Source organism: Prionailurus viverrinus, chromosome X, assembly GCF_022837055.1.
Source record: "Prionailurus viverrinus isolate Anna chromosome X, UM_Priviv_1.0, whole genome shotgun sequence".
Taxonomy (NCBI): Eukaryota; Metazoa; Chordata; class Mammalia; order Carnivora; family Felidae; genus Prionailurus; species Prionailurus viverrinus.
The window spans coordinates 17,699,356-17,712,646 of record NC_062579.1 but is presented as its reverse complement, the minus strand read 5'-3'; the positions used below and the strand labels follow the sequence as shown (position 1 = coordinate 17,712,646).

The window sequence follows — 13,291 nt, the reverse complement described above, 5'->3', positions numbered from 1 at the left end:
GCTAAATTAACTCCCTCATGAACAGTTACAGGGTTATTCCTTTCAACAGAACGCTAAGCGAGATGGCATGATGCGGATATTTGTATCTTTAACTATCCATTTCCACATGTTAACCGCAACATATGCTTTCTAGGAAAACCAAACATGAGACATCCGTTGTTTGAGGCGCTCTCCTCCCTCTCTCGTTTACATGTGCAGCAGAAAACACGTAGTTCTGTTTTGCTCCTTGAAGTCCAGAAGGTCAACGGTGTGAAAATCTCACTTTTGAAAGGTTAAGTGAAATCTGTTCTGGTTCAATTTCTTACTCTACTACAAGACAGGAGCTCTAGACGACTGGAGTTAGACCTCAAGTGGAGTTTTTCCTAAATATACAAGGTTAGAGAAATCAAACTGAAGAAAGGAATTCTACTGTTTCGGCACAAGCAGTTTGCTGCTTTTACCTGCTTGTTTTCAGATATGTGACAACTCCTATGGCATTTCCTCAGCATTTCAAAAAACCTCCAATTTTCCCTTCAGAGGAGGCGAACCGTATCACAAGTTGCTGAAACCCCAGGCTTCCCTTCAGCTGCCGGGCTAGCCCTTTGCTGGGGGGCTATAATCAGCTTTTGGACTCTCACCCCAGTCAGCCTCACGGCCTGGCCTACCCGCCAATGCTAATGCCTGGGGCCTGTGCGGCCTCCTCCCGGAAGGGTGACTACAGTGAAGATGGTGAGCAACCGGTTATTCGTGAACAGATGTCTTACCATATATACTGGGCAGAATGCTGGACGGTCCCCCAGTACGGTCACACGCCTGATGGTATCGTGACTTTACAGAATCACTTGATAGCACCACCAATGTCTCCGAATATATCATGAACCCATTTCATAGCATCTTTCTGAGCACGTATCAGGGTGAACACAATACCAAGTGCTGGGACCCGAAGTCGGGGTCTAGTGTCCTTTCCTTGCTTTTAATCACTTCCTCAAGCTGCCTTTATTAGTGTCTGTTCCTAAGGCTCACTTTAGGATCCTATGTAACAACACTGAAAAACGAATTACCACAGTGGCCAACTGCAGGGAGAGCCAAGAAGCGTGGTGTAGAATCATTCTGAACTGGATGGTTGAGGCAAGGCAGCAAGAGGACAAAAGCTTCTAATGGATACCTCTGAACAGGCGGTGAGGCCCCAGCCCAGGTCTGAATCTCTGGGGGTTCTGACCATATGCAGGAACACAAGTGAGCCATGTTCACCCACCATATCTCAGGACGGAATAACAAGCGCTAATAATGTGCACTCCAGGGGTGTCTGAGGGCTCAGTCAGTTAAGCATCCGACTCTTGGTTTCGGCTCAGGTCATAATCTCGTGGTTTTGTGGGTTCAAGCCCTGAGTCAGGTTCTGCGCTGGCACCACAGGAACCTACTTGGGATGCTCTGTCTCCACCTGTCTCTGCCCCTCCCTACTAGCGTCGTCCCTCTCCCTCTCTCAAAATAAATAAATGAATTTAAAAAATAAATTAAAAAATAATGTGCACTCCAGGCACTCTCTAAGCACTTTAAATGCATCCTCCCAGACAGTCCTCTGTATGAACTTACACAGCAGGTACCATGACCATCGCTTCACAGGAGAATGAAACTGTGCCTTGCAGAAGCTCAGCAACTAGCCCAAGTCACACAACAGGCAAGTGACTAGACAGGAACCCTGACCTAGGTGTTTGAGTACAAACCGCAGTCTATTGTGAGGCTAGCAGCAGATGGTCTCAAGACTGACAGAATGACGCGCTCAACTTGCGGAACACAAGGAAAGGACAGGCAAGGGCCATGGCTGTACCTGCCCCCACCTGGGCCAAAACAAAAAAAACCAAAAAAACCAAAACCTCAGGAGAAAGAATATGCAAACGTAGGGAAAGGCATGGGCAAGGCAGGAGCTGTGGTCCGAGCTCAAATCATGCAGGCAGCTTCAGGGTCAGTCCGTGATACACAACACTGTTCCCTGCAGTCAGAGCACCTCAGAATTTGGTGTGGGTCTCCTGTGAGTTCCTCAAGATCATGCTCTGGTTCTGAGCCTTCCCGGACAGGATCCATGCCACAAGATTAAGATGAAATGAAACCAAAGATAAAGAGGTGCTGTGCTAACTAAAGAGTACATGTAAATGGTTCTTCTATGAGGGACGAGTCGGGTGGCATATAAGGCTCTATCTGATCCAATTTGCTTTTGAGAAATCTTTTATAATAGCTGATATTCATACCCTGGTAAGCTGCTTTTGGCATGTCTCAGGGGATTATATTAGACCAATTATTCACTTAGATTTGTACAACAATAAATTTGCTTAAAGTGACATTCTACTCCAACCACCACCAAATTCCATTTCTTAGTTTTTCTGTGAGAACCCACCATGGCATAGTAGCGACATGTTATATGTGACTCAAAAATCACCTTGCTTGATATTCGTACCTAAGAAAAATAAGCCACCCACTAATAAAAACACACTAACACTCCACCGATGGGCCTGGGGCTTCGAATACCACATTTAAAAAATGTGATTGGTGTCCGTGGTGTAAATGTATGCTTGGCTTGTCAAATGGTGGGGAGCAAGAAGAAACATTAATTCTCATTATGTTCTTTTTTGTTTTGTTTTAATGAGATTTAGGATGCGTTTTATGGATTCCTCCAGAAACGATCCTTCTCCCAGCACTGCTGGGCAGCACGGACTCGGCTGCGTGCAAAGCTGAATGAACGGGGTGGAGATGTACTGCTTCCTTGCGTGCCTTCTGCACCACTTATAATTATGCTGTTAAGAGTCTTTACAAAAAAGAAACCCAATTTATCCTTTTTAAACGTTCTAAATATAAATGCAGAGGCCAGGAAATAAACAGGAATTCCAGTAGTGCTGAGAGTTTAAACTATTTGAACTCACATACCTGTGACACTACTGCATATTGCAAGCGCTAACCTAAAAACTAACAGCCCGCATCACCACAGGTAGGAAATGAGAAATTTTGAGGGTTATTGAACACCAAATATTTGCAGCGGAACAGGAGAGAGTTACTGAACATCACCGCATGGCTCTACAACCCTTGGATCCACCTGCACAACAGAGCTCTGTCATGACACGCTGCCACATTTGCAAGAGAAATGAGAGTAGCCATGTTGGTGATTTACACGGGGCGGGGGGGGGGGGGGGGCACGGCAGGGCAGGAGGCTGCTTGCTCTCTCATTTCTCAGATTTATTAATTCCTCAAGTTCTGCGTATTCCTCAAGAAATGCCCTTTCGTCAAGCACAGTGGAACACCATGGATTCTGTCGTCTGTGACTCTGAATGAGTACATATTGTGCTGGAAAAAATAGTTTAACCAATATTTCACCAAGTTCTCCTTGCACTTTTAATAAAAGGTACCTCCGACTCAATGTCTCCCTTAACGTTATTTGTGGTGGTTGTCATTAATTTTGTCTTCAAGAAATGCATATCCATTCCAAAACTAAAAGGCTTTTATTTCTTTGTAAAGATGGAAAAAAAAAACCCAGTTTACCATGGGTTCTTTACATACTACAAAACATCCCACTCCACTTCCCAGACATGTGCCATCTCTCAGAGGCACCGACAGCCACCACACTGACGCTCAGCATCGGTGGTCGAGCGCACTCCCTTCTCTACTAGGTGCTTCCACATGTGAGGTTAACAAAGTCTCTGCATCATGAGGCAACTGACACTGGACGTTATAGTTGGAATTCCTCAAAAAGGTAGGTCCAAAAGACATTTTTTAAACGTGACTTATGCCACAATTAATATACTAAGGAGTAAAAGGGAAAAAATCAGGGAAAGAGTGGGAGCGCGAGAGGAAGCAGAGGGCAGCGTAAGACTGCTATCGGGACAAGGAGTACTTTCCTGCATGATGTGATTTTGCACCATGATGAAGATATTTCTGCTCTGATGCCTCTTTGCCGGATACTTTGGGGAGAAAAGAAAGTAAAGCTATGAGGTTGCAGATCAGCATATAATGAAATCAGGAGTAATCGGTGACATAGAAAATGGAAGACAGAGTAAACAACTTTGTCAATGTTCTCATGATTTTATTTGATGTGGCATTTTGTGTTAACCTGAGAATCTTGTATACTACCAATAAACCTTCTTCTAGTATGACAGCACTGTAAGAAAAGAATTTAAAGGAAACACATGCAAGTGTAACCTTTTATTGGTTCCTTTGGTTACTAACCACTAAAATATACATACTACTGAGAGCAAGGGGCTGTGGCAGAGACCACAGGTGAACCACACAATAAAGCACAGCCCGTCCTCAGAAAGCTTCCTTTAGGAAGATTCTAAAACTGTAAGACCAAAAGCAAATTTCTAAGGAATCCAACCACCAATTTCTGATCCAAGCAACTGACAGTCATCATATGCATGGCAGTGACTAGTTGTTCCAAGTTATGTTTTCTAGACGGAGGGCCGGCAACACCTTTACATTAAAAAACCACGGTCAAGTGCTGTAAGTAATGCTCCTTTACAAGCGGCTAGAAAGGCTACAAGACTGGTGAGGGATCTGTGTTGTCCCACCGGAACTCTAAAACCTGCATAAGCAAGTCATCAGGGAGAATTTAGGAATGGATTTCAGTTGACAATGCACCTTTAGAAACAAATGGCTCTTTTAAGTATTAAAATAAGGGTTCAATGAATATTATAACTAACAGTACTTGAGAGGAAAGTAAATGACCCACTATACCCTTCCCAGGTAGCAAGAGGGGTCAGATTTCCCATTTATCAGGAAGTCTTCAGGGTAGACCGCAACTCAATCTCAGACTCTCTTCGGTGGCTACTTCATGGACAGCCGAGGAGAACACTTCAAACATGAACCAGCTAAACAAACTTCCCGGCAGCACTTGACAGAGCTACACCTATTCTTCCCATTTCCAAAGCAGTGGAGAATTAATTACCAGTTCTATGGATCTATTGTAAGTATAATAGACTAAAGAGCTATCACAGACACATTTATTGTAAAAGCACAATCCCAAGAGTGTCTAGTGGAGGGCCAAAACGATTAACACAAATGCTTTGTCAGATCAAAGATAAAACCTGCACCGCCCAACTGAGGAATGAATTCGAACAGTGGGTTATCTTTCAAATTAACCAGGGCAGTTAGTGAGGAAAATTTCATGAAAGTGTAATTCTTAGCCTTTGTGAATCCACACAGCAGGCATTCTGCCAGCTGACAAGATGATGAAATTTTCATGCTTAAAAAAAGCCCTCTTCATTTCCCAATTTAGATTAGCTAGTGTTTCTCTCCCTTTATGTGCGTGTGCGTGTGTCTGTATGTGTGTGTGTGTGTGTGTGTGTGTGTGTGTGTGTGTGTGTGCACGCGCACGCGCGCATGTATGTATTTGCTCTTCTGGAGCAGAATTTAAGGGGAGAGGAAACACATATCAATTTTTCACTGTAAAATTGAGTCTTTCAAAAACATCCTTAAAAGCTCAGAGATATCGTCTTTAAATGGGCTTTTTGTGATTTTCAAAAAAATACCAGTTCAATTTTAACTTTGTATAGAGGAACCAACAAGGACCAGGGCACAAAATAAACTGTGAATTAGAGCTTTCTGTGATACCTCCAAGTCTTTCAATGTTTCCATCAGGTCCTGGGATAAAGCACTAGATTTGTTTTCCTCCTAGGCAATTAATGTATTTAATATTCTTACTTGACGCTTTTTGGATTTCTAATGTACACTGAAATGTAAATGTCCTAGGAAATTAAGAGTTCGAGGGATACAATCACTGCTATGTGGTGAAGAGAAATTCTCCACGGAAGTAAACGATACTAAGACATTAAATGATATAGATTCTCAGATATGCAGAATTTTGAATGTTACACATTTATTTGGTCAGCACCATTTATTCATGACAGAAACTAACAGGGTATGTGATGTATTTTTTTGAAAAGCGATTTAGAAGCATATATTGTTACCCTGACTTCTGTCCCTTTGTTTTTGACAACCTGATTTCTTGATAACCTAGAACTATGTTCCTGGGCAGGTGGCATTTGGTCAAGTACCACACTCTTCCACTGTCTTCCTAAAGCTCCTCACCTACGGAGATGGCTTCCTTTCTTAATGTAGGTTGTATTCCCCCTGCAGTGATTCTAAGACAAAAATGAAAAACAATATGGACTCTTGTTCTCAGTCCATGGACAACTTTTATGCGCAGTGGTAGTATTTAGCTTGTGAAACAGGAAGAAACCTTTTTGGTCATTAGCTTCAGAAAACAGTCACTTTATCTCAGTACTTATTACCAATATCCTTGTCTCCAGTACAGTTATTAATCTCCAGCTGGATGGCCATCGCTACCATATATCACACTGAACTAACTGTCACCAGTAGCACGTGAGGCAGAATAACAAAAGAAACTCAACACCACGTCCCTCCATCAGCAGAAGTTCCTTTAAGTGTGGGGACAGGAAAAAGAGAACAGTCTACAGTGAAGTAGAATCTAGAGGTGTTTGAGCATTCTGTATAAAAGCTCTAATCATGAGACTATTTAAGACATTAGTTCAGCATGGGGCCATAAAAAGAACGAATAAATGGATTTCTTTCTCTCCCATGCAATTACATATGACTAAGATCAGCAAGTAGAGAAATACGTTCCTAATTTTGAGGACAGTCGTACCAATCTTCAACTTCGGGAGTGATTATTTGGGTATTTTAATTAGACATCCCTTAGAAAAATCAATCAAGTGGGCACTTAACTAGAGGGAAACTGTTATTTGTTGTTGAGATGGCTGGTAGACAAGACAATTAAAGCAAATACTACAGAAGCTACAAAAACTACAGAAACGTTGGGTTAAAAGTCTGAATGCCTATATAAGTTATTTAGCTTGGAAAATATTCATATACCCACCACCACCACCAGCCATACAATTCAGTTAGAAATCGATCTTTCTGTGAGAGCAGGTTGCTAACTATATAGAAGATTCCTTTTCTGTATATTCTCAACTTAGTCAAAACAGATTGTCCTTTCTTAGGGGAGGCAAGAGATGAGTTTCTTCTAGTATTAACATTTCCATGGTAAAGATTTTGATAGACTAAACACGGAGAGAAAGCTCAGAATTCTTCCCTAGAGTCAAGAATCATGCTCTGCTCAACGAGGTCTGTAAATGAGGAGATGAATAGTTTTGATTTTGGCTCTTCATGCTAAATAAAGGCCTAACATTACATGTGCTGAACATTTCATCTACTGAGGAATGTGAACCCACAGATAACCTTTATTCCCATCCAACTGTTCATTAAGTGTGGCACAGGATTATTCACTAAAATGTTTCAGATTTCCCAAAATGTAGTCATAATTATTATTTTAAAAATACCTTCACACAAACCTACTTGGGTATTTTTGACAAATACAAATTATTCTACTCCAAAATTACAACACTTACACTCTATGTTTCTACTCTTCATCCTGATGACCTAATAATCAATTTTCATTTCATGAGTTCAATTTTAAAGAAGAAAATGCTGTATTATATGTTAACAAACACAAGTAGAAAGTAAAGGATGATACTGATGAAGTCATGGGTCTTACCTAATAGAATCTGAGCATTTTTTGGAAATGCCTTGCCAATGTAGCTTCTTTAAATAAAGTTACACTGAGCTTTCATGTAACAGAAATTTTTAGATGACCAAAAAACCTCATTCCTATGAAATGTTAAAACCAAAAATTAAAAACAAAAAGCCTTTCTAATGCAGATAGCTCACTCCTCTAGCATTCTTACGATATGTTTATAAAAATTAGCCATTCTCTTTAAAATGCCAGATTGCATTTAAAGTTAAAATATGTTTATTTTGATTTCCTTGGACAACACAGCTATGAAATGGTGTAGATTACCACATAAACATGAAGTCTTAGCTAGGAGACAGTTATTAAAATAACCAAACATGATGTTATGATTCTACTTGCCAAAGACAGGCAATACTGATTTTTTTGTCCTCTGGCCAAAGATCTGAGTGGCCATTTAATTTAGTCTTACTTAGGTAACAATAAACTAAAACACTTCCTGATTATATTCTCATTTTTCCTGAAAGCAAACATTCATTATTTAAAATACTGCTCATTAGTGACAGAAATGTAATGTTCCACAGAAAATCAAGTACTTTTTCTGCAAAGTCATCTCAAAATTTTAGTTTCCTAAAAAAACCAGTAATACAAAATCACACTGTTTTATTTTAAAAGAAGTACCAAACCTAAGTAAGTTGCATATGTAAGAAACTCATTGTGGATACTTACTTCATAGTATTTTTTAATGCAACGTCTAATGTCCATGATCAATTTGTTGCTCAGCTGTACCATAAAGGTCAAAGGTGAAGCCTTACAATCGATGTTACTGCAACGATACAAGCTGGGTTCTATATCAGTTCCCTACAGAAGTCAGAACAAATACACAAAAGGTTACTGTAAGGCCAGAGAAGGTTTTTTTGTGCTTAAAAGCTAACAGGTGTCCTGGTGTACAATATCCATAATTCATTTTATTGGTGAGTTTTTAATCCTATTTTCTCAACTACTGTCCTCTCAAAGATCCCCTGAGTCACAAGAACCTCCTGCTTTTTTGCCACCATGATAACGGAATGCACACAGTTGAAGGGAAAACCCTGAAATCTCTTTTTTGTAGGTTCAATAAATGATAGACTTTACGGATAATTTTCCCTCTGAAAATGCCAGTGAGGTCACACTATTGGAAATAAACGTTCTTCTTAGAGATATTGATCAAAGTTTTAAATATGTGCTTATTCATCCCAAACCTGAAGGCAAGTGCACTAATGACATTAGTTTGCTTTCACATTGGCAACTTAATTTTAAGATGAAAGCCTAAAAATTAAGGACTGCAATGGAAAGCAATCACTTATTGTCAGCTTAGGACACCTAAAATTTCTGTAATCCTCCCTCTCTACCACCCCCTCAAATGACAAATATTTGGGGGAATGGAAGGCAAGAAGAAGAAATGTGAAAGAATTAACTATTAGCAGTTACAGAAAACGTCTTGTTTTGTTTTGTTTTAAACAAAAACAAAGCAAATATAATATATAGGAAAACTGTTGGGGTTTCTGGAGCATGTGTTTTCCTTCTTGATACTTAAACATCTTGGTTTCCTGCTCCAATCTGGTACATAACCCTACCCGCCACGCTAAGCAATTCCAGGTGGAAGAGATTTTAGAGCTTGACATCGGCTCTTCCACAGCTAGCCCATCTGCAAGTCGTCAAGCCTCCATGCAATTAACTATCTTATTTACAGCTGTAATGAAGCAAAACTCAAGGATTTAGCAAGTATTGCTGATCTGTGTCTGCCTCTTCCTTGCACTTGCTTCCAAAGACTGCTTTGTTTTGATTCAAAAAAATGCAAAACATCTGCTGTTTGTCCAAATTAACTTAAAATAATTACTTTTAATTTAGATAAAGGATGTATTTTCTTTCAGTTTCAAGGTTTTACACAGTTCTGCTGCCTACTCATTTGCCATGGCTAGTACATGTATAACACTGCAGTTGAATCAAGTAAATTGGCTAAGTTTCAAGTTCTGATCCAAGGTCAATGATACATTTTTTGGCAGTACTTCTTGAGAGGAATGTCTCCCTGTGACTTTTTCAATGCCTGACATGCAAAGACGGCAGAAAAGATAATCAGAGTACCTTTGTCAAAAAGGAGGCAAGTGGGATGTGTAAAGATAAACAAAAATTTTCCAAAAACACTTAGTTCCCATTAACTTGATTTAAGATAAAGGCAAATATTGCTCTAAGTCTTAATAAATTGGGGCTGGGGATGGGGAATTACAGGTTACTGATTAAGGAATTACAATAAAAAATACTTTAAGATACTTTAGAATTTTTAAGAGATTCCATTTAAAAACCAAGGCCAAACAAGTACTCTAGTGAAGCCAAAAACAATATTTAAGCACATTCTACTAAGAGTTCTCAAGCAGAAATGAGGTTGTGAAGGCAGAATTCAGATGATGGTAAAATTCTTTAAGCACATGAAAGCAACATTCCCCCTCCTGCCCCGCCTTTCGTATATTTATATATAGTGGGGAGGAAAGACCTCTATGCTAGTTGGTTAAAAAATGAAAAAAAGAAACAGAAAGAAACAACTAACCGAACCATCGAAGACACTATCGTAAATATTCTCTGTCCCACACGTGGGGCACGGACATTTGAATCTTTCACAGTCCCTGTATTTCTCCTCATCTGTGAGCTGTGCTGGGCCACCAAGTAGAGCATCATTCTCCTCATCTTTATGGTAATGATGAACTCTAAACTGGGTAGAGTCGAGTCCTATTAAGGTTAAAAGAAAAAAGAGGAACAAGTTTAGAAAGGAACAATTATTTCAATTCCTGTACACAAAAAAGACCCCAAAGAAGAAAACTCACAAAGGAATGATTTTAAGTTCCTGCACACACATACACAACCATGTGAACTCAAGACAAAGGCTCACATCACATGGACAACTGACTTCTCTCTTTACAAAAGATTACTTTAATAAATAAAACAAGTAAACTGCACTAACACAATGCAGATATGCCCCCAGACGTTTGGGTTCAGAAGCAACTACTTCTATAGGATGGTTTTACTATCTTCTTAAAGTTCCAGTGAGAATCTCAAATAAATGTGCACTGTTATTAAGAAAATCTCTTAAAATCAAAGTATCACCATTAAGACTGAAATAGAGAATAAAAATCCCATTAAGGAAAACAAGTTCTATGCTATTACAACTCCTTCAAGTGCAGACACAAGTGCTAACCCTGATTTCAATGCAGTGGTCGATTCCATCTTGGCTCAGTAGTTAACAGCATGTAGGGTGCAATCTAATTCAGTGGTTAAAATTCAGTAGCAGCATCTGAGACAAAACGCGACACGGGTTTTTGGTGTTCTGAATTCAGAAATTTAAAATATGTGCAAAAACAATGGATCTACACATTCTATAGGCCAAAACGTTCCCAACAATCTTGAAACAAAATATACCTTCCATGTTTCAATCAAAATGATACAAGAACTCAATTGATGTATAGTTTATGCTACCCAGTTTCCACAAACTACTTAAAGAAAAGAAACATTTTTAGGCCAATTTAATTTCCCTTTGGTCAAAGCATATCTGTCAAAATCTACTATTTGGATTTACACTTAAAGATAATTAATACACACTGCATCCTAAAATATTTTCTTGAAATCACCCTTCAGCAATCCCTAAGAATTCTAGGTTTTTTAGAAATTCAAGGAAAGCTATCATCTTTATTTTAGCACAAAGGTAAATAAGAAATATAAAAGTCACTGAGCAAAAAGTTGAAATACTGAAAAATACCTTAAAACTGTTTTAACTCTGTCAACAGCTGCTGCATAGGTAGATAATCAAACAGATGTATTCAGAACTCAATGACAAGATCTTAAATCCTACTTGGTCAGTTTTCAAGTGCCATCTACACTTGAGGCTGACTGACACAGTGGAGAGGCGCTGAACAAAGAACAGTAAGACGGGGACTTTGAGTCTCGATTTTCTCACCTATGAAATGGAGGAAGTGTCACTGACCAGGCACTTTTGAAGTTTAAATCAGACATTGGAGGACAAACCCCTTTCAGTGGTGCCTATCATGTGATAAGCACTCAATAAATATCGTATGAATGAAAAATTAAAATAGTGGATGAACATCATTTAATCTAGACAATATTCACTCAAGATTATGTATTTGGAAAAATATACGGAACACATGTTCATGCTGCATAGCAAGTTAACAGCTGTTCTGTGTAGGAATTCATCAAAATGAGCATTTCCTAACCTGATTGTACAATAAAAACAAAGAGTACATATTAAAAACAACTTGAGGGGCACCTGGGTGTCTCAGTCAGTTAAGTGTCCGACTTTGGCTCAGGTCATGATCTCGCAGCTTGTGAGTTCAAGCACCATGTCGGGCTCTGTGCTGACAGTTCAGAGCCTGGAACCTGCTTTTGGATTCCGTGTCTCCCTCTCTCTACCCCTTCCCCACTCACATTCTGTCTGTCTGTCTCTCTCTCTCTCTCAAAAATAAACATTAAAAAATTTAAAGAACACTTGAAAAAGTATTCTTGGTTAGTGACATAAATTACTGTAACCTAGGTCACTTGGCCCCAAGACTCACCATACATTTTTTATTTTACAAATTAACCCCTAAGAAAAACAGCAAATTAGTGAAGAGTGAGGGAAGATCTACCTTGCCATTTAAAGACAAGGAGGAGCGAGAAAATGAAAGACAATGCCTGGGAATGAGGCCATTTCTTCTCTGAACTGAATGGTAACTGTTGTAAATTCCTTACACTCTATTTGTGAATCCAAATGTATTCACATAAACTCTTGCTTCATCAACAAATATGAGAAAGGAACTTCACCTTTTCTCTCATGGTATCATCATGTATCAATTTCTCAGACCAATACCATTCAAAAAGAAAGGAAAAGGAAAAACAATAAAGACAGGTTTTCTCAACAGCAGGCTTCTTTCACAATCCAAAAATCAAGGAATGAAACAACACTGGTCTCGCACATGCACAGAAACGGCCAACCTGCAGCAAGGAAGCAGGGAAAGGTCTCCCTAGGCTTCATTTAATTTAACTTAATTTAATTTTAGAAAGAGATTGAGAGCATGCACGAGTCGGGGACAGTGGCAGAGGGAAAGAGAATCCCAAACAGGCTCACGCTCAGCATGGAACCCGATGCAGGACTCAATCCCATGACCTGAGCCGATACTAAGAGTGGGACGCTCAACCGCCTGAGCCACCAAGGCGCCCTGAAATCTCTACTTTAAATGTCCAATTCCTTATCTCCCCGTGGCAATAACAAAGCCAAGTGGCATGGCTAATTACTTCAGATTTATTCCCATGCTGACTTTTTTCAAGAGAAGGGGCTTCATCTCAGCATTCTTGGTCATAGAACATTGCTATGTTTTAAAAATGTAAAAGGAAAGGACACGGTAATTACCTTAACATAGTAGGTGTATAATGATCCTTGTAGAAGTTACTTGGATGTAAAAATGTCATAAAAGAGTGATTTTCTTGAGTGGACAACTTTCAGTTCAACAGGCAAATTAGAGACGGCTAAATTAAATCTTATTATGAAAACATGTCATGTTAAAAAATAAGGATCACTGCTGCTGGAATCTTTCTTTTAAAGGTCAAAATCTAGGCTTCAACAAGCCCCAAACTTAATCAACATATGGATTAATTTCTCCAAATCCTCACAGAATTGTCAACAAGCAACTTATTTCAAAGTTTCAGGAGACTTAAGTTTCACTGCTTATACCGTAACTCATGAAGGCTGACGTGAAACAG

At 39.4% G+C, this 13,291-nt stretch overlaps 1 protein-coding gene across 1 annotated transcript in view; it reads right to left on the bottom strand.

The window, feature by feature from the left end:
- The window catches only part of POLA1 (DNA polymerase alpha 1, catalytic subunit), a 299,688-nt gene that overhangs the window by 141,392 nt on the left and 145,005 nt on the right, over positions 1 to 13,291 (bottom strand). Inside the window, exons 33-34 of the mRNA XM_047844422.1 lie at positions 10,095 to 10,273; positions 8,240 to 8,371 (exon numbers count right to left, since the gene is read on the bottom strand). Of these exons, the coding sequence (XP_047700378.1) occupies positions 8,240 to 8,371; positions 10,095 to 10,273 (311 nt within the window). The remainder of the gene's footprint in view (positions 1 to 8,239; positions 8,372 to 10,094; positions 10,274 to 13,291) is intronic.